Source organism: Asterias rubens, chromosome 22 (genome assembly GCF_902459465.1).
Source record: "Asterias rubens chromosome 22, eAstRub1.3, whole genome shotgun sequence".
NCBI classification, from domain to species: Eukaryota; Metazoa; Echinodermata; class Asteroidea; order Forcipulatida; family Asteriidae; genus Asterias; species Asterias rubens.
In genome coordinates this window covers 7,174,389-7,196,102 of record NC_047083.1, presented here as the reverse complement: position 1 = coordinate 7,196,102, position 21,714 = coordinate 7,174,389, and the positions used below count along the sequence as shown (strand labels likewise).

The 21,714-nt window shown below is 38.2% G+C and overlaps 1 protein-coding gene across 1 annotated transcript; it reads right to left on the bottom strand.

The window, feature by feature from the left end:
- Positions 1-6,096: 6,096 nt before the first annotated feature.
- LOC117305203 lies at positions 6,097-20,632 on the bottom strand. Its single transcript, XM_033790020.1, has 9 exons — positions 20,562-20,632; positions 17,248-17,408; positions 16,143-16,249; positions 15,213-15,312; positions 13,837-13,958; positions 13,008-13,359; positions 11,539-11,617; positions 8,320-9,953; positions 6,097-8,044 (listed from the first exon to the last, which is right to left on the bottom strand). Exons 2-9 carry the CDS (start codon positions 17,389-17,391, stop codon positions 7,919-7,921), a joined length of 2,664 nt encoding a protein of 887 aa, XP_033645911.1. The 5' UTR covers positions 17,392-17,408; positions 20,562-20,632; the 3' UTR covers positions 6,097-7,918.
- Positions 20,633-21,714: the final 1,082 nt, after the last annotated feature.

The following is a 21,714-nucleotide window of genomic DNA, read 5'->3' as shown; positions in this document are numbered from 1 at the left end:
ACCTTCCGTTTCGATAAGTGCACTGGGTTCTTTTACATGCATTTACACAACACATGGGACCAACGGCTTTACGTCCCATCCGAAGGACGAAGCAATGGTTATATGTCATGCTTAAGGACACAAGTGTCACGGCTGGGGAATCGAACCCACACTCTGCTGATCAGAAACACCAGAGTTTGAATTCGGTGCTCTTAACCGCTCGGCCAAGACACTCTCCCACTAACACAAGCTTTGGGTGTCGCACCTTAACACCTTGTAGTCTTTGTGTTCAACTCTCCCTCTTTTTCTATCTGGGCAGTTCTATAGAAATGTAAACCTCAGTGCCAAAATTTCAAAATGGCACTAATGTGGCAAATGAGGCATCATTTTGTAGCTAATTGTATGAATTTTAATAAAATATAATTTGTTACTGAAAATATTCAGCGGCTCAAGTGCTATTTTCGACTGAAAAAATACTTTAAAAATAGTGAAATTTGCTCAAAAATAATGTTTTGCCAAATTAATCGTTTTGATTTTGCACCTGTTTGAAGTTTGCTATGGTAACAACACAATGATTGAAAAAAAAAAAAAAAAATCTTTCAAAATTTTATGATATTCAATATTTTAGGAAACTTACTTTTCCGATGTACGTCCGACACCAAAATAGTGAATATTTTAATCTCCCTTTTTCAACCGTGGGCAGAAAATTTTCAAATTAACACTACAAAGCACAATTGATGCCCTCTATCTAAACATGGAATTATTTCTTTAAAAAAATCTTCTTAATCGTACAAAATCCTGGTGTCGGACGTGCATTTTGTTCGTACGTCCGACACCAGTACGTCCGACACCTCCAAAATAATTATGTGAAAGCCTTTTTGAATGCCTTTAAAATATCATACAAAGCTATAAATTGGTACTTAGGGTAACTCTCACCCAAATCACTCAAATCTTGCCTCAAAACAAGTGTATTTCATTCCCCTGTTTTTCTACTGGCTGCTAAAAACACAATAATTTTAATCCGCAGAAAATTTTAATTTCCATTTCCAAAACCCACTGGTACTTATAATTAATATAAGAAAAGCTTGGTTTTTGCAGTATATTTGTTAAATTCAGGTACATGTGGTTACCCCCAAGCAAGGATAGAGCGCTTATTCATTTAGTAAACTGTTGACAATGCTCTAAAGTTGGTTCTTGAGAGAAAATATCAAAACATTTTTGACCTTTGACCTTGACCTTGACCTTTACCCACTAAGAACTTTAAACTTTAATTTTTTTTTAAACACAAGTCCAATCTACAATATATTTGGACCAAATGTTATTTTGCAGACTCATATCTTTCATTGTTAGGCAACATTTTGAAACTTGGGTGTTTTGCCAGTTTTGGTTGCCACAGCAATGCATAAGGATACGCATGTACATCATGTACAAGTTGCATTACACATGCACATTGTTTCTATTGATCTCAAAACGTTGTACAATTTGACAATTAAACCACTTTTTTCAACAAATAATGATTTAATCTGATATTACAACACCAAATTGGTAGATTAAATCATTATTTTATAACAAAAGTGAAAAGTTGAACTGATTGTTACCTATTTTTGAATGCAATTTCGGACAAGTCAGTCCGACTGTGAAATGTACGTCCGACACCAATATATTAAATGCCGTTCCTTAAAATTCAAATTTAAAAACCAAATGTCTTATGGTAAAGTGTAATGACAGAGGTCTGATGAATCCATAAATAAGAAAAAATTGCATTAAAGTTCAAACACATCACAGAGTTTGAACTACAAATATTGGTTTCCATAAAAAGGCGTTTCTCTGAGTACGTCCGACACCATGGTGTTTTGGGCGAATGGCGTCTATTTCCAAAGACATGGATGAATAATTTTTTGATAAAATAACTTTAGTGACTGCCTTATACCTCTATCCAGAATAAAAATTCCTTTTATTTATACCACTGTAATAATACACTCGGTTAAAGTGTCCGAAATGTACGTCCGACCCCGTGGAACTGCCCATCTCTAGGTTCATGGAGAAAACAACATTTACTGGTGCTAACTGAATGTTCTGTTATGTTTTTGTAATCAGAAGCACTTATGAACCAGAGAAAAATTGTAAATTTTTGTTCTTCTTTATACATAAAATTGAATATTATTATTATTTTAGGACTAACGGAAAGACAAGGTACTTGTAAATAAGTGTCTTGTTTAAGGAAACATACATGTAGACAAGGATTTAAATCATGCACATTCCAATGAAGTCTACCGTAGTTCAGCGACTACTTTGCTATTAAGTAGGATTTGAAACTTTAATATTAAAACTTTAAAATTAATATTATTAGAACAGTACTTGGCTCATTAATAGTTGTCTAACAGGGATAATTTGTTTCATTAGCAACTCAAAACAGGATCCAGAATTAGTAGGATTTGAAACTTTGCATGGTGGAAGTAAGATATAGAAAAGTTTGCGGTAACACCATGTAATGACAATCTCTGAATGAGTTGGGGTGCTTCTGAAAAGAACCGTTGGATTAACTCGACGTTTCGATCAGTATGCTCTGATCGTCTTCTGGAGAATGCTGGACTCTGATGCTGCATTCTGCTTAAGTGGATCCAGAATTATTTGCTTATGTCTCTATGCTTTACAGGAACACATTGCAAAGACCAACTCGACCGATCCAATGCAACGTGTTCCTTTAAGTAATACTGGGGTAAATCTCTAATATTGGGACCAGTACTGTGGAGATAATTTATGCTACTGTGCAAACGTTAGCCACAACCAAATTTGTGCCACGTTTTTTATGTGTGTAAAAGCTTTACATTATGATGTGTAGTATTTGTTAAGATAATAAATTATAAAGAGCAGACTTGATATAAAGAAAGACTAGATATATATTTTTTGTAATTTGAGCAAAATTTTTAATTTTTAATTTACTAAAATTGTTAATGGTTGCTTAATATAATATTTTCCTCTCATAATTAACAAAGCACAGTACACAGATCTCATTTGAGTTTATAGTTTGAATAAAGTTATATTATAACGTAAATTGTTTTGAAAAATAGTTTTTAATGTTTTACAAGTAACTGTCACTTTTCAATGTCACATAATTGGATGTTTAAGTAAGTCAATAATGTTTGAAATATAAAGATTGAAAGACAAAGTACTGGAATTAATTCTTAAAAAGAATTTCGAAACTTGAATAAATTACACAACTTCTATATTGAAAGAAAAAACAAAATTGGTGTTTTTTCATTGTTAAGTATTGATATGGCTGCGCTTATTCTGCGGGGGTAGTGTAAGGTTCAGGGTCGATATCAATTTATGGTAAGGGTAACCATTTATGGGTTTGGATTTGGTTAGGGTTTGGAATTGGAGTTTTGTTGGGGTTAGGGTTTGGAACTGGGTAGGGTTAGGGTCTGGAATTGGCAAGGAGAAGAAATAAATAGCACAGAGCACTTGCAGCCATTTTTCATGGCAAAAATTGCAAAAAAACAAAGCCTTGTGTTCACATTTGGGAGATGGATCTCTTCAAAGTATTGATCAAGTTTCTTCCTTGAAAACTTATTTAAGCAATAATTGATTTCATCATTAGTTGCTGACTGCTCATTCTCAAGACATCTTATTTAAAATATAGTTTAAAAAAAGTTGAGATATTGAACACAAAAATGACCTTTCAGCAGTATATTGGTTTTCAAGACCTAAGGCCAATAAGCTGCCCATTGTGGTAGATGAGAATTCATTAAGGCACTCAAAATGTGTGCCATAGATATCCATATTAATTTTCGTTGCCTGGTTATATTCAATGACCTGTATTGTGCCAGCACTGTGCATCACATCGCCCTCGGACCAATCGAGAGGAGACATGAGATGGGGGAAACAGCTTCAGGTTATGGTTCTCATACACGAGCATCTTACTGCTTCAGGGAGAATGCAAACAAACTGGATACTTGGCGAATTACTTAATATACTGCAACTGCCCACCAATGGCTTCAAAAGATATGTTGAATTCCATGTATAGTCACAAATAGACTGAAGGTTAGATCTGCATTGGACTTTACAAATTACAGACAAATCAGCTGGTTTTGAGAGTGGGTACTCCATAAAAGGAATTTTGGTTGTCTGCTTTTGTCTTTTCAAAAGACAGATTTACTACCATTCATTGGTTTAACTTGAAGTGATTTTCATGATGCTACTTCTCCATTACAACCTGGTTTTACTCGCCATAGTGACAGTCCACACAAAATGAAAGATTTAGCAATAAACATGAAAGATTAGAACTCAAGTTTTATGGCTCCAGAAACGGAGTCCTGAAAAACTGCACATACGAGACGAAACATTGATCTCATTTTGTAATTTGTGGACGAGACTGTGCCATGGAGAGTAAATGCAGATCATTCAATTTCCACAATTCTTTATGTGAATTAAATAACTTGACATGGACTCAGCATCTTGAAGACTTCAATGAAGATCAAGGAAGTTTATATTTTGGTCGAAACGAAAACACACCACTCTCTTCTTTGAATGATTACATCTCCTCAGCTCAAGAGATTAAAACCTGCACGACGCTTCTGAACGATGGTTACGATGAAAGTGGAGTGTATACAATCTTCCCTGATGGATTCAATATCGGGTTACAGGTTTATTGTGACATGACGACTGATGGAGGGGGTTGGATTGTGTTCCAGCACCGCAAGGACGGCACGGTTGATTTCTATCGAAACTGGACGGACTACCGGGTTGGTTTAGGAGATAAAACAGGTGAATTTTGGCTGGTAATGATAACTTGGCCCTCCTGACTACTGGGCCGACCTCAGCATGGGAGCTACGAGTTGATCTGACAGGGTGGAAATCTGATACAGTATTTGCAAAGTACGGAGACTTTCAAATATCTGGAGAGAAGTACAGTTTATTCCTCGGGGAATATGATTAAAACAGCACTGCTGGTGACGCTCTGTCATTTCACAATGGACAATCTTTCTCAACAACAGACAATGATAACGACAATTCATCATCGGCTCATTGTGCAGAATTCTACGAAGGAGCCTGGTGGTTTACTACATGTCTTAATTCTCATTTAAATGGGTTGTATTGCTACGATGGCAAAGCACATCAAGGAAAAGGAATCATGTGGCAATCATGGAACGGATATTATACAATCAAAACAGCCACCATGAAAATCAGAAAAAAACACTCTTGATTATCATGTTGACCATTCCTAATGCGCCACGTCTGTCAATGATGACACTCCTGGTACAAAAAACAAGAACTCTGCTTATACACAAGACAACCATTAGTTGATAAAAACAGACGTGTCTTATTAAGGTGAGATTTGATTGAACAACAATATATAAATGTATGTTGGATAAATTTGTTTTCCTTTAGCAACATTGAGATGTGTTTAATTGCTGTTATGCCTCTGGATTTAAAAAACAGAGTCAGCCAAATATTTGGGGCAAATTTCCAGCTAGCAGTTACATGCACAATTTTTACTGCATGCTGGGCCCGCTAAATGGCTACACAAAAACCATACCATGACAAAGAGAAGCTGCTACAGAAATTTGTATGCAGAGAAGTTGTGAAACTCAGTTCAGTTCTTTAATACTTTTGTTTACACTTTTTATATTAAATCAAACAAACACTAGTAACCTTAAAAGGGTTAGATAACAATGAACAATCAGTTTTTCAGGTCCTTTATGACAAACAAAAATCCAACATTTTTTACTTTCATGCTTTGGTAAAATACTGATTTTGTTGGGCGTTGCAAGTTTATAGCATTTCTTTGTATGCGAAATTGGCACGTTATTTTTCAGAGTACATGTACATGTAGTGCAACTAAAGATGTCTATGAAAAGCTGTTGCAAATTTTACACAGTTTTAAAGGCAGTGGACACTATTGGTAATTGTCAAAGACTAGCCTTCACAGTTATTGTATCTCAACATAAGTTCTAAATCTGAGGTCTCGAAATCAAATTCGTGGAAAATTACTTCTTTCTCGAAAAATACGGCACTTCAGAGGGAGCCGTTTCTCACAATGTTTTGATACCATCAACCTCTACCCATTACTCGTCACCAAGAAAGGTTTTATGCTAACAATTATTTTGAGTAATTACCAATAGTGTCCACTGCCTTAAATGGATTGTTATAACAAAAATTGAATGATACATTTTTTAAATCAAAAGAATATTGCTTACACATGGACAAGGCATGTTTGAATTGGCAGCTTATTTTGAGTAATTGATCAGGAAAACTTTTAAATATGAGTTAACATCGAACACTAACAATGTATGTAAAGAACACAAATATATTATCCACAAGGGAAACTAAATGGTTAAGTTTTATAAACTTTTGGGTTGAGCAAAAACAAATTGACTAGAACAGGACTTGAACCTGTGACCTGCAGATAAATGTTCTGGCGCTCTTACAAGTAGGAAGACCACCAACATTTCTGCTAAATAGCCAGCACGTTAATCTGGATGTCACAGGCCGTTCAAATCTCCCTCTAGTCAGTTGTTGTTTTGTTCAAACATGATTTATTTGAAGAAAAAAAAATATAAATATCAAGGAAAAGCAACTGTAAGTGAAAGTATTTTATCTGATTTTGTATACAAAATAACATCATATCTTGCAAAACAGAGACTCCCTTTATAAAAATATCTTTGTGCCATTGTGCCGTTTGATTGACATTGTTCACTTTCATCATTGCTTGTAAATTTTTGAATCCATTTTTCATCACTGCCAACTAAATCCTGTCTAATAAAATGCTGAAACATTATTCTTGATTTACAATGTATAGGTACTAAATCTGTGACTGAATAAAATAATGATATTAGAGAGGTTTAGCTGCACGTTCCGTGTGAACGTGAACGTCAGAAATGTGTGTCATTAGCTCTCATGTTTCTAGCACACGTGAAGTTACCATTTTTCATGTCAGATACGTACGTGTGCTCAGACAGACAGATGTCATTTGTGAACATGCAATAAGCCCAAAGTGGTGAAATCACCTACATGTAGAAACAACACAGTTTGTTGATATTCACGTTCACATATTTGCTCGGGAAACGTGCAGCAAAACATCGCTATTGACTGCACTTTAAAACTTGCCTGCATATGACTTGTATCCAATGTACATATTTCAGCGGTCAGTGTGGGTAGGAGCTCCTTGACCATTAAGTAGTCTTAACGTTACTACACGCTCTTGAGGCACACCATGGGAAGGAGGTCCTTCACTATTTGTAGTCTTAATATTACTACAGGCTAGCGGTCAGTGTGGGTAGGAGCTCCTTAACCATTAAGTAGTCTTAACGTTACTACACGCTCTTGAAGCACACCATGGGTAGGAGGTCCTTCACTGTTTATAGTCTTAACATTACTACAGGCTAGCGGTCAGTGTGGGTAGGAGCTCCTTGACCATTAAGTAGTCTTAACGTTACTACACGCTCTTGAAGCACACCATGGGAAGGAGGTCCTTCACTATTTGTAGTCTTAACATTACTACAGGCTAGCGGTCAGTGTGGGTAGGAGCTCCTTGACCATTAAGTAGTCTTAACGTTACTACTGTGTACACGCTATTGAAGCACACCATAGGTACATTTGTAGGAGGTCCTTGACCATTAAGTAGTCTTAACGTTACTACAGGCTAGCGGTCAGTGTGGGTAGGAGCTCCTTAACCATAAAGTAGTCTTAACGTTACTACACGCTATTGAAGCACACCATGGGAAGGAGGTCCTTCACTATTTGTAGTCTTAACATTACTACAGGCTAGCGGTCAGTGTGGGTAGGAGCTCCTTGACCATTAAGTAGTCTTAACGTTACTACTGTGTACACGCTATTGAAGCACACCATAGGTACATTTGTAGGAGGTCCTTGACCATTAAGTAGTCTTAACGTTACTACAGGCTAGCAGTCAATATGGGTAGGAGCTCCTTGACCATTAAGTAGTTTTAACGTTACTACACGCTATTGAAGCACACCATGCCAGTATTGATTTATCAAGTTTGTAATTCTTGAGTCGACAAGCAAGATCATCGCCACTAGGAGTTCCATCTGTCGAGCTCCTCTGTAAAACATTCAAATCAAAGAATTTCAATCAGTGACAATCTTAAACAATAAGCAATAAAGGGAAACTGACTTGGTAGATTTGGAGTTTGTCACAGAAAAAACTACTGTAAGTACTTGAATATGATATGAATACAAATCAAAATTTTCATTGATTCCTTTCCTTCAGATGCTGCATAAATTGGTTTAAGTAAGCAAGGATATGTGCTTACCGTTATGCAGGGCAATGAAATTGGCCCCTAGAGTTTATTGATGCTAAAATTCTGATGTGTTTACCTTTGACCTCTTTGCGACGGCTGGAGTTTCTTTAAATTTGGATTGGCTCTGGACGATCCAGTTTGATCCACACATGTTTAGAGAACACATTGAACCAATCAATGACGAGGATGAAGATGAGCAGAATGATCGATCCAATGGTCTTGCATTCCATGACTTGATATTAGAAGAACTAGAACTGCTGAATGACCTCGTTAAGGGAGGGTTTGTCTTATCCATCTTTAGCGTTTGAGCAACCTTTAAGATGTCTGATGTTTTACTTAAAGAGTTGGATGTTTGTGTGTGCGCATCAACGAACGTACCAGGGTTCTTTCCTGAAGATGTACGTTGTGAATCTTTGAATGATTGTGCATTTGTAGGAACTTTATTGGAGGTTGGATGTGCTTGCAAGTTGACTTGATGTTGGCTGCCATTGCTGTCCAATGCAGAATCTTTGAATGATTGTGCGTTTGTAGGAAATTTATTGGAGGTTGGATGTGCTTGCAAGTTGACTTGATGTTGGCTGCCCAGTACAGAATCTTTGAATGATTGTGCGTTTGTAGGAACCTTATTGGAGGTTGGATGTGCTTGCAAGTTGACTTGATGTTGGCTGCCATTGCTGTCCAGTGCAGAATCTTTGAATGATTGTGCGTTTGTAGGAACTTTATTGGAGGTTGGATGTGCTTGCAAGTTGACTTGAGATTGGCTGCCCAGTACAGAATCTTTGAATGATTGTGCGTTTGTAGGAACCTTATTGGAGGTTGGATGTGCTTGTAAGTTGACTTGATGTTGGCTGCCATTGCTGTCTTGTTCAGAGTTGATCTCACTTTGTTCTTCAGAGCTAGACTTTGGTTGTTGACTTGAAACAGAAGGAACAATTTCAATGCAATCCTCAAATTCTGTTGAGATATCTGAGTCAGTGTTTGTATCGTTGCAATCTTCAAGCTGTTCCTTATTCATGTTTTGCTTCTTTATATTAGGGAGGTGTTCTCCAATCTCAAAAGAGAGTAATAACGATTCTGAAGAAACAGACTCATCTGAAAATGAATCTTCCTCAAGGTTCTGTCTCCTTCCATCACAAGAATTCATCAAACCTTTCTGAAGACCCTCAGACTCAATTCTGTTGATTTGTTCTTCTTCTCTTAAACCTGTTTTTTGTGAGTTGCGTTTTGATTGTTCACCGTTAGCCAGGGATGAGTTATCAACAGAAGAATGCTTCAGCTGGAAACCATCACTACCATCATCCTCCTCAATTGGCGTTAAACAATCACAAAGTTGAGTCAAACCTTCTACTGATTCAGAATTATCCCAGTGTTTTTCCTCTTCTAATCCTATTTCTGGTTGAGGGTTACTCTGCAGCTGAATCCCTCCCAAGAGTTGATTAGAATTGAGACATCTAGAAGCTCCTTGGTCTTGATCCTCAACAATCTTACTCTCGTTACTCTCAGAGCTCTTTGCCATCTTGCAATGACTCTGTGACCTTGGTGAGAATGTGGCTTTCCGTTTACATCCCTGTGATGCAACACTCTCCTGCTCTTCTCCATCTTTCTTATGTTGTTCTACAGAGGGCTGAGTATTGAGGCTTGTGATATCGATTGAGGAGCTCCCAGCAGCACCTCGATCAGAGCATGGAGGTATGTAGCCAACTTTCCATTCTATTATAGAGGATAAAATAAAAACCGATATGTTTAGCCGCCGACAATTCAGCAAAGCTAAGAAGTAGATTGCTCAGTTATAAAAGATGAGAAACTTTTTATATTATAGAAATAGGCTCACAAGCGCAAGCTGCATATCATTATAATATACAAATATAACATGGTTTGAGGGTGACTAGTCGATATTAGCTCCCCGAGGTATTGGAAGTTGATGGACTAGTTTGTCAACTTCCAATACCGAGGGGAGCTCACCGATTAGTCACCCGAAATAAACCATGTTATATTTGTTTTACCATACTTCATACATATTCAGTTACCGGAACATCAGTTTTTAGCAAGAGAAAATGATTGCTGTAAAACAAAATGCACATGATAAGTTTGTTTATGTGTTGGATGTCGCTTAGAGAGCGCTGTTCGTGCGTGTATATTATACAAAACGGTGCCACGATCAATAGCGCCCGGGGATGACATTGCGCAATGATAGTGCGCATGACAAGTAGAATAGCTACCGGGGAACTATTACTTGTCATGCGCATTTACCACTTGCGTGAATACTCACGTGCGCGCTTGGTAGTTAGCAAAATTAAAGACAGTGGACACTATTGGTAATTGTCAAATTCCAGTCTTCTCACTTGACGTATCTCAACATAAACACAAAATAACTAACCTGTGAAAAGTTGAGCTCAATCGGTCAGATGAAAGAAAAAAACACCCTTGTCACACGAAGATGTGTGCTTTCATATGCTTGATTTCGAGACCTCAAATTCTAAACTTGAGGTCTCGAAATCAAATTCGTGGAAAATTACTTCTTTCTCGAAAACTATGTCACTTCAGAGGGAGCCATTTCTTACAATGTTTTATACCATCAACCTCTCCCCATTACTCGTTAACAAGTAAGGTTTCAAGCTAATAATTATTTTGAGTAATTACCAATAGTGTCACTGCCTTTAACACGCACGTGATGATGAATGGACCAATGAGAACTCAACTCTCTGTCATGAATGTATGAGGTATAGTAATAATGATTATAACTTGTTTTCATAATAATTCATTTTGCAATAAGGGAATTAAAGGGTAGCGACGATTTTTTTTAATGGCTGTTTAAAACCAGCAGGGTGGTTGCCTAGGCCCGACGCGTGAAGCCAGCCGGTTATAAACAGCAGGGTCGTTGCCTAGTGATTAAGGCCCGACACGTGAAGCCAGCCGGTTATAAACAGCGACACTGTCTGGGGTATTTATAAACAACATATCAATGTGCTTTAAATTAGCGCCTTGGTCATTGGGCCAATAACAACCCTCTAATGTTTCTCAGCTCCCTGGGAGTATACAACCCTGAGCTGCCGTATGGCGCTAGTGGCTTTTTTAAACACAAGATCAACCTCCACCGTTTATACCCCACGGTGAATGAAGAGGAATTATAGTAAAACATCTTCCTCAAGGACATAAGTGTCATGACCAGGATTGCAACCCACACTCCGATGACTTAACCATAAAAACTGGAGTTTGATGTTCTAAACCACTATGCCACGGCACCCTGCAGCATGTGCAGCAATAATAAGAGAAAGTCAAGACCTTTGTGACTTACCTTCCATGTTGTCAAGTTTCTGAATAATATCATCCGGGGTTTCATACTCAGCTTGATCAATCAAGTCCTTTGAAAGGTTCTAAAGAGAGAAAAGAGTTGTTATCAGAATCTTCATACTTGGTTCACGTCATGAAATCTGGTCATGTCATGGTAGTGGGGTCAAGGACATTTTGTCAATAACAGTTTTTACCAAATTGTAGAGAGTTGTATGAATGAACGTAATAAAAGTAATTTGTGTGCATTTGCTGAGCTTCAAACTCAGCCTCATCTAAGTGGCCGCATCCTAATCTCCCCCCCCCCCAAAAAAAAAAAAAAAAAAAGCTACAGCTACCCCATCCACAGACATGAGAGACCAAGAGAAAACAACAACTGCTTAGTGATGTGTAAACCTTGCCAAGGGCACCACAGCAAAAGCACAGGGCACCATGGCAATTGCTGTGGCTGCCGAGGGTTAAATTCAAGGCCTAAAAGCAACATATGGGACCTTTGCGTCCCAACGAAGCAGTGACATGACCGGCTACCATACCGACAGACTCTGTCTCAGACAACCAGGGCCCAATTTAGCACCAAAAAAGTAGCTAAGCATAAAACATTGCTGCTTACTGGAACTAGGTTACTAGCCAAAATACCATTCCACATGTCATCTGTGACAGGTGTCCTGCTAATGTGACAGTCTAGAAAATCCTGTTCTATCACCCCCATTCTGAAAAAACTACACTGGCTCCCTATCTCTCAACGAATCATCACAAGCTGATGCTCATTGTCCACAAAGCTCTAAATGGCAAGGCTCCCCACTATATTTCTGAACTGCTTCAAGTTTACACTCCATCAAGGAATCTTCGATCAAGTTCCATGCTTCTCCTCATTGAACCCAAGTCTCGACACTCATGGGGTGACAGGTCTTTTTCTTCAGCCGCGCCACGCATCTGGAACTCTCTACCACTTAATCTTCGATCTTGCGTTTGTATCGCAAAATTCAAGTCTCTTCTCAAAACTTATCTTATGTCACAGGTTTTCAATGACTAATTTTGTTGTGTCTGTTTTTCTTTTTGTTGTGTTTTGTTTTTGTTTTGTTTTTGGTTTTTACTGCGCCTTGAACACCCAGCAGGGTGGATATGTGCGCATTACAAGTCTTATTATTATTATTATTATTATTATTAATGTTTGCTTAGCCATACATTTTTAAGCATGATTTTGTGTTTGTTATTTGGCTCTATGAAACTGGGCCCAGAACTTAAGTCCAGTGCACCTGTCCACTTGACACTCCATGCATGATCCTAACGCCGTGTCTGATTTAGCGGCTACAGCTAGGGCTGCAGCTAGGGCTACAGCTTGACTCCCGTGTCATTGTTTAGGTATAAGACATCCTTAGCAACTCCCTTAGTAACAGCCGTAGCTGTAGCTGTTGATGCCAATTTGGATACAGTCTAACCTTATCTAGAAACATTCATTCAGAAACATTTACATACCTCAAGTTCTGTTGCCAATATTCGGTAAACCTTACACCCCTGGCCTCTCTCAGCAACATCTTGAATCTCATTCTCTACATCCTCTGCATCTTCGAGACTCCTTATCACCATCTTCTCAACATCTTCAACAACTTTGCTGAGAAACTCACAACTTCTCAATGTTCTCCACTGGTTATACTCCGCTTTGTCTAGTTCATAAAACCCACAATGAGGGCGCTCTTCATCTGCCCGTTGATCTTTCTCAGAGATCACTAACTCAAGAAGTTGAGAGAGTGCATCTCTGTCTTGGCAATCATCTTCTGAGACGACTTTTGCAGAACATGATTCTTCTTCTTCTGAGTTGTACTTTGATCTGTTGGACAATTAAAACGAAATATATTTGAAACCAGAGTTGAAACTAATGGTTCTTTTTTAGAGCCACCCCAACTCATTTAGAGATAGTCATTACATGGTGTTACCGCAAACCTTTCTGAATCGTATTTCCACCATGCAAAAGTTCAAATCCTACTTAAAATATATATATAAATACCCCTGATTCAGTTGAAGACATGGAGTTATCACTATCAGTCGATTTAATGTTTAATCAAACTAGTTGTCTGGCTTTACGTTTACGCATTGTGTGAATTTCATTAGAGAAAATCACATTAATTTTTGTTCTGGAATTAAAGTAATGACACAGTAAAGAGGACAATGTGATTATTTTTAGTACTCGAGGTCACAGAAACTTGTCATAAAGAAGGTGAGTAGATCTATGATAACAAGTTTACTTCCCCAGAAATCTGAATATACTGGGACAAAATTATCAATGTTTTCTTTATAAAACTCTTACCTCCACATTTGTTTGATTTGGCGTGCTATAGGTGGATGTGTAACAGCTTCAATAAGGGGAGCTGAATAACCGAACGATCGAATCAGGAACTCATCTACATAGATAGCAAGTTGGCACTGCTCCTACAATATCAATTCAAAAGAGGAGAGGTGTTTATTATGTCATTATTTACACTTGATCTTAATATTGTTAATTATCCAAAGCTTTCACTTCAATTTCTTTCTTCTGGTTTTGCTTAATATTGATGGTAAATAAGTGTAATCAAAAATAGCTAAGCAGGACAAAACTATATGCTTACCGGAACACCAGCCAAATAACAAATCCACGTGAGCGGTTTCCTGCTCACTTTATGCTAAGCAGAATATTGTTCAGAACTATTTAGTGCTTAAAGCAGCTCTATGAAATTTGGGTCCTGGTGCGAATGGTGAGAATGTAAGCAAAAGGAAAACACATCAATGATTTTCTGACTCGGTCAAAAAAGTACAGGGGCGGATTGCAATAAAACGGTCTTAGTCAGCAGTCTAAGACCAGTCAGTTATAGCCGGCTATCTGCCTTAGACGGTCTTAGCTTAGTCAGTCATGAAGCCTGTTGCAATACACCAATCTTAGATAAGTCGGTGAAAAGTAATGAAATACGAACAAATGTCCCATAATACTTGGCACTCTGCAGGCACTGGCGGTACTGCATTGTTCTTATTGCTTTGGTTTAAATCATTGGATATCAAATCTGTGAGTTGTATCATTTTTACTTTTGGGAACATACATTTACGATACAGTCACCTTGATCATCATCATAATGCCTCCCATGGGTGTAATCTATTTCTAAAATACAATCTCATCCTAGAGCTCTTTGTATCATTCAAATCATCTACAACTAACAAAGGCAGCGCCATCTTTAAAAACCAAAACAAAGACCGATTATAGCCAGCTCAGAGCACGCTTACGATTTAAGTCTGGCTATAATTAAAGACCGCGCTATTGCAATCGGTCTATAGCTAAAGACTGTCTAAGCGTGTCTCAAGTTAGCCGGCTATAGCGCATAGACTGGTTTAAGACCACTTGGTGCAATCCGCCCCAGGTCTTTACAAGTGACCTTTGAAATGCTCCATTACAAATTTATAATATAATTATAGTTAACATTTAGTTGCCTTTTAATAAAAAAAAAATTCCTTGCCCTTAAAAATGAAGTATCAGGCCTGCAAAAAGTATAGAGGTGAAACACTGAGCATTGACAAAATTAACTCATTAATTCATTGGGGGGCAGCATAAATACACCGACATCTAAATTTACATTTTAGAAGGAAAAAAAATATAAAAAAATTGTTCAAGTTGATTGTAAACTAGGGTATTTATAAATTGTAAATTGGCCTACTTACAAACTGTGGCGTTATATCCATCTTGATGTGAAACTTCTTTAGAACCATAATGCCATTATTGATGTCAGAAAATCCTAAACATGAGGTCTGAGCCTCATTCCTAATCAAAACAAAATAAAACATTCCTTCAATTCCAAAAGTCAAGAAAAGTGAAAGTGATTATCAAGTTTAGGTAATAAAAATCAACTGAAGGGGTTGACAATTAAGTGTCGACCATCGGCTCTTTGCAGAAACAAAAATACTCAAGAGAGATGAACACATGGTGCTACTGTAAACCTCACCTAGTAACTACACTCCCACCGTGCAAAGTTTAAAAAACACTGAACACCTCTAGTAATTGTCAAAAACCAGTCTTCTAACTGGGTGTACATGTACAAATGTATCTCAACATATGCATAAAATAACAAACCTGTGAAAATTTGAACACAATTGGTCGTCGAAGTTGTGAGATGAAGTGTCACATGAAATTGTGTGTTTTCAGGTGCTTGAATTCGAGACCTCAAAATCAAATTCTGAGATCTCGAAATCAAATTTAAATATTTTAGTGAGAAATTACTTCTTTCTCGAAACTGACGTTACAATGTTTCATACTATCACTATCAACGGCTCTCCATTGCTTGTTACCAAGTAAGTTTTTATGCCAACAACTATTTTGAGCAATTACCAGTAGTGTCCACTGCCTTTAAAGTGCAAGTAAGTAGCAAGAGATATGATATGATATGATAATTATTCTTGTAACAAGGAATCAGGAGATTAGTGAGCAGTTTCTTATACGTGTAGGCCTACTGGTACCCAGTTATCCAAGTACCAAAATTCTCCACAAGCTACTTGTACATGTATTACAAAACTAGCACCCTGGCAAGGAACCGGGACCAATTTCCGATAATGAGACCAATTTCTGTTGATGAGACTAATTCTGAAATGTCTTACTCTTCAAATGTCTTGACAGCATCTTCAGTAAACAAAGCTTTGATGGAGAATTGACTATCGTTTGCATCACACATTCCCGACATGCCACAGATTGGCTTCAAAAACACCTGGTGAAACAAAAGTGTAAATAGTGTTTGAATCAGTCAATAAAAAACAATTTTGTTTAATGTGTGACAGGTAATGATTACATTAGGCCTGGGCAACTAATGAAAAAAACTACTCGACTAGTCACAACTCAAATAGTCAAGACCAATTTTTAATTCTCAAGACACATTGTTGCAATGTTTGCCGCAAGTGCAATATAGTAAAATTCAAGCTGAAAGGATTGAAGGATGTGTCAATGTCTGTTAGGGCCTATGTATTTTGTAAGTTAATTATATCGTAGTGAATAGTTGTTAAAGACACAATTGGTTCACCAAACAGGTAGTCGTGACTATGTTTGTAGTAGTCGTGACTATGTTTGTAGTAGTCGTGACTATGTTTGTAGTAGTCGTGACTATGTTTGTAGTAGTCGTGACTATGTTTGTAGTAGTCGTGACTATGTTTGTAGTAGTCGTGGCGTCAGATACCAGTCAGATACCAGCCTTACAGCACCTGGTCCTGTGGTGGGATCCTGGCAGATGTACCTTTGACCTCGCATCCCATTCACGAGTGTACACACATTACACTTTGTATTATGCAACAACCAATCATATAGTGCTATTAACTGCTAGTGTTTGTTGGTTACAAACATTGTCTTTTTGAGCAACAAATCATTACACAGAAATTGAGAGCTTACTTCCCTACAAGTTTATACAAATCATTACACAGAAATTGAGAGCTTACTTCCCTACAAGTTTATACAAATCATTACACAGAAATTGAGAGCTTACTTCCCTACAAGTTTATCCATTGATAGCATTGGGTCTATTAGACCAGTCCGAATAAAGACAGGGTATTCCTAGAACTATGAGGTTCGTTCCGCTAACGCCTCCCTGTTCGACGAGATGAAAGCGGAACAAACCTCATAGTGTTGTCTCCACATTTGTGGAGACAATAGCGGAATGGGCCTCCATAGTTTTAGGAGTTAAGACGGACAGGGGACCAGTCTGAAAATATGTAATACCTTTAAATTTGACACATGACAACATTCATGTGGTGTAACTTCTTCCTGAATCTGATCAGATGTTTGATTTTCATGATTGTTGAAGTGATTATTCACAGATGTCAAGATCCAGGGATCAAGTGCACATTCACCAATGTTGTCCATTTTAGCCTTTTGTTGCCCTGGAAAAAACAGACAGAGACAAAGAAAAGATTAGCTACGTCTGAGATGGTAAGTATTCATCAAAAATACTCTGCCAAGTATTGAAAGACTTTTGACTGGAGGTGGCGGAAGAATAGACATTTCCTGCAGGTAGTTGCGATAACATAACCCTCCTCCCAACGGCGGCGTTATCGCAACTAGCGTGCAGGTTGAGAACACGCAGCTTTAATTTCTTAAACAAATGTTGTCGGGTAGGATTGAGTAATGGTTGACAGCTGTAAGGTTTGTTGGATAATTTTCCGTATGGCGCCACCACCTTTTCACTGATTTTTAAAGAAAGGGATATCTCATTTTTCTTCATTGACATGATTGAGGGGTTTGAGGTAAATTAGATACTATTATTTCATATCGAATGAAAAAGTGGTGGCACCATACAGAAACTTTTTTGGTTTGTTCTATTATAATTATTAGACCAAGTGACTGGGGTGCTGTACTAATTTTTTCAAAATTTTGTCATTATCGGGCGTAGTACCATGGAGGTACGACCGATAATACTGCACTGGGTCTAGTAGGCTAGTAATAGTACCATGGAGGTACGACCTATAATACTGCACTGGGTCTAGTAGGCTAGTAATAGTACCATGGAGGTACGACCTATAATACTGCACTGGGTCTAGTAGGCTAGTAATAGTACCATGGAGGTACGACCTATAATACTGCACTGGGTCTAGTAGGCTAGTATCATATTCATATATCATGTTAATAATAATAATAATAACATGCATTTATATAGCGCTTTATACTAAGGTTTCCAAGCACTGAACAGGAAGTGTAAGATCAAAAGTAAAAAAAATAAAAAAAATAAAAATAAAAGTTAGAGCAAGGCCCCTAGCCAAATGCTGCCAAGGGCCATCATTAAACTAACTAAACATGCTAAAGCGCCAAGCAACGAACAACCCGACTCTGGAAAGGACTGTTACTAACAAACTAACAAAGTTTACCCTTTCACTTTTTAGCCTGTTTTTATTTTAATCACAAAAGAACACAAGTTACTAACTAATGGGCGGGGCAGGGGGGGATCCTGTGACTGTGTGTACGACGTGTGTAGGCTGTAGCAGGTAGTTTCGTCCGGCTAGGTCCGGCTATCGTCTAGCCGGACGCGGGAGACGATAGCCGGACGAAACCGAAATATTTCTAGGAGTATGTAGCAGGGGTGTATCCTCCTCTTACCAGTTTTCACGGTATACTATTATGCCTTTTTCTTTGAATTGGGAAAAAAATAATGATGCCGTTTATCCACCGATGCCCTAATTATCTTCATTTGTTAATATGAAGTATGCAAACATATATTAAAACTTGATGGACATTGAAATGTTCACACCACACACCGATCTTCGATGACTTCAACTGGCCCCATTTCTTTTGAGTTTTTCCTAGCCCTAGAGAAAGTATGGTTTCCCGGTGAAGCCATACATGGAAGAAACATGTGCCTTATGGTTTCCCGGTGAAGCCATACATGGAAGAAACATGTGCCTTATGGTTTCCCGGTGAAGCCATACATGGAAGAAACATGTGCCTTATGGTTTCCCGGTGAAGCCATACATGGAAGAAACATGTGCCTTATGGTTTCCCGGTGAAGCCATACATGGAAGAAACATGTGCCTTATGGTTTCCCGGTGAAGCCATACATGGAAGAAACATGTGCCTTATGGTTTCCCGGTGAAGCCATACATTGAAGAAACATGTGCCTTATGGTTTCCCGGTGAAGCCATACATGGAAGAAACATGTGCCTTATGGTTTCCCGGTGAAGCCATACATGGAAGAAACATGTGCCTTATGGTTTCCCGGTGAAGCCATACATGGAAGAAACATGTGCCTTATGGTTTCCCGGTGAAGCCATACATGGAAGAAACATGTGCCTTATGGTTTCCCGGTGAAGCCATACATGGAAGAAACATGTGCCTTATGGTTTGCCGGTGAAGCCATACATTGAAGAAACATGTGCCTTATGGTTTCCCGGTGAAGCCATACATTGAAGAAACATGTGCCTTATGGTTTCCCGGTGAAGCCATACATGGAAGAAACATGTGCCTTATGGTTTGCCGGTGAAGCCATACATGGAAGAAACATGTGCCTTATGGTTTCCCGGTGAAGCCATACATTGAAGAAACATGTGCCTTATGGTTTCCCGGTGAAGCCATACATGAAAGAAACATGTGCCTTATATCATTTTCTAATATTTTTGGAGATTTTTATTTTTTAACCCTCATATCAATATATACTATAAATATTAAAATATAAACATCAGCTTGTTGATTCAATTATCACTGTTTATTTATACGCTTTATTATAAATATTTGACAGCAAGTAATGAAACCAAACATTACTGGTCTGAAATGGGGGAAAACAGATTGTTATGAAGTGTGTGTGCTTCAAGGGGGGTGGGGTGTTTTACTTTCATGCCTTATGTGATATCTCTGAATTCTAATATAGTAGCCATAATGCCTTGGGACAAAAATGTAATTAAATTTGTTAAGTAGTAATTGAATAATATTTTTGATTTATTATGCACGTCATACTAGCTTCTGAATATTAAATAAAACACCAACCAATGAAAAGTGTGAAAACATATGACGTTGCTCCAATGTCGTGCATGCATTTAAGCACTGTTAATGGCGGACTGTCTCTCGCAACGTAAAACCAAAACTTTAAAAGTTTCAACACACCCTGAAGTATAAGTGTTGTTAAAAAATTGGATAGATGATCTGAAAAAAAAAAAATGTTTTTTGATTGTGAACAGTTTTACTGTTAGTGTTATCCTATTCCTACTGAAAACACATGACACCAGGATATGTTTGCTTACTTCAAAATTAACAAATGAAGATAATTAGGGCATCGGTTGATAAATGACATCATTATTTTTTCCCAATTCAAAGAAAAAGGCCTAGTACCGTGAAAACTGGTATGTAAGAGGAGGATACAAGTGCAAATAAACCAGTGGAGCCTTACGTGTTTCTAAAGTTTTGTTCAATTCAAGCAAGGGAGAGGAGACTCTTTCAAAGAGTCTTTGCTTAGCAAATAAAACCACACAATTTTTATCTAGGGACTGTTTACATCGCGTGTAGAGAGGTAAAAGATTTGCCACGATTTTAGGGACACCTCGAAACATGACCTCCTACGATATAGCCCAGGTTGGACTCCTCCGTTGCAGACAACACGAGTGCAGTGGCTGACGTCCTACCACTCCCAGGGCCGGCTAGGGAGTGTGGCGTGAACAGCCGCCGCTGGGCTGGGGCGATTTTTCAGGCAAGATAATAAACACAACTTACCGAACACATAAAGGAGATACTAACCTGCAATTTAAATAGAACTATATTATAATGTAGGAACTGCTCACGAGCCTCTCTACGGACTTCGGTCTTGGCAAAATAGAATTATTTTCTTCTTTCTTTACCAAAAGTTTTTAATTTCATATCTTCGCGCACTGCTGATTGACTGATAGTGTGGTGGTGTGTATTAGCAATTCGTTCAATTATGTATAGTGCGCCCTCAAACCAGTTCCATGTCCAGTTTGATTGCGGGCCTTTTCGAAACTACGGTCTACCTTTCGGCTTTGAAACAGGCTCTGTCAGATAATGCGCACTTTTTGTGTGCATTCGAAGGGCAGGCGGACGAAACCCAAGGCATCCGAAAGCCTAGGAGGATCTGTGCATCGTTGGGCCATACATGCCGCGTCCGGAGTTTCAAATCACAGATTTGGCTTTGCTCGGCTCGACACCCAATACTAAAAGCATAAAAGGCCTATAACCAAAAAAAAACCGACGACGCTCTTCTACCTCCTTGTTAGGTTCCCCAGCGGAAATTTCAGGAGGAAAACCTACCAAGGACATGTACCATGGAGGAATAAATTAGCCTCCATGCATGTACCAATAGTAGTACTAAGTACCAAAAAGGGCACCTTCAAAAAGTTATTGACGAAGCAATGCCTTGTTTTTAGGTGCAACATGTATGAAACAAATTAAAGACACATCAAGACCATAAGATCAGAAGGGGGGGGGGGGTAAATTAAGTTCCCAGAATAATTATTCTTTTACTGAACCTGTGCAAATTTTATAGGGGAAAAAAGTGGCAAGACATTATTTCCCGCTAAGCAAAAATAAGCAGCAGACCTATGACAACTAACAGGTGGTAAATGAAAACATAGAAATAGAGCAAGGACCAGCTACCAAGTCCCATACAACATCATTTTGTTGCCAACCCCTAACCAACTTTGTGTGATTAAACAAAACAACTCTATGAAATCATACCCTGATCATTAAGTTCTT

What these genes read in the sequence shown, in the direction of transcription:
- LOC117305203 (XM_033790020.1), bottom strand. Translation starts at nt 17,391, where the DNA reads ATGGACAACATTGGTGAATGTGCACTTGATCCCTGGATCTTGACATCT. An exon ending in GTCATGTGTCAAATTTAAAG is followed by an intron (nt 16,250 to 17,247) that starts GTATTACATATT and finishes TTGTTTCACCAG; the next exon opens with GTGTTTTTGAAGCCAATCTG. An exon ending in GCTGTCAAGACATTTGAAGA is followed by an intron (nt 15,313 to 16,142) that starts GTAAGACATTTC and finishes TGTTTTGATTAG; the next exon opens with GAATGAGGCTCAGACCTCAT.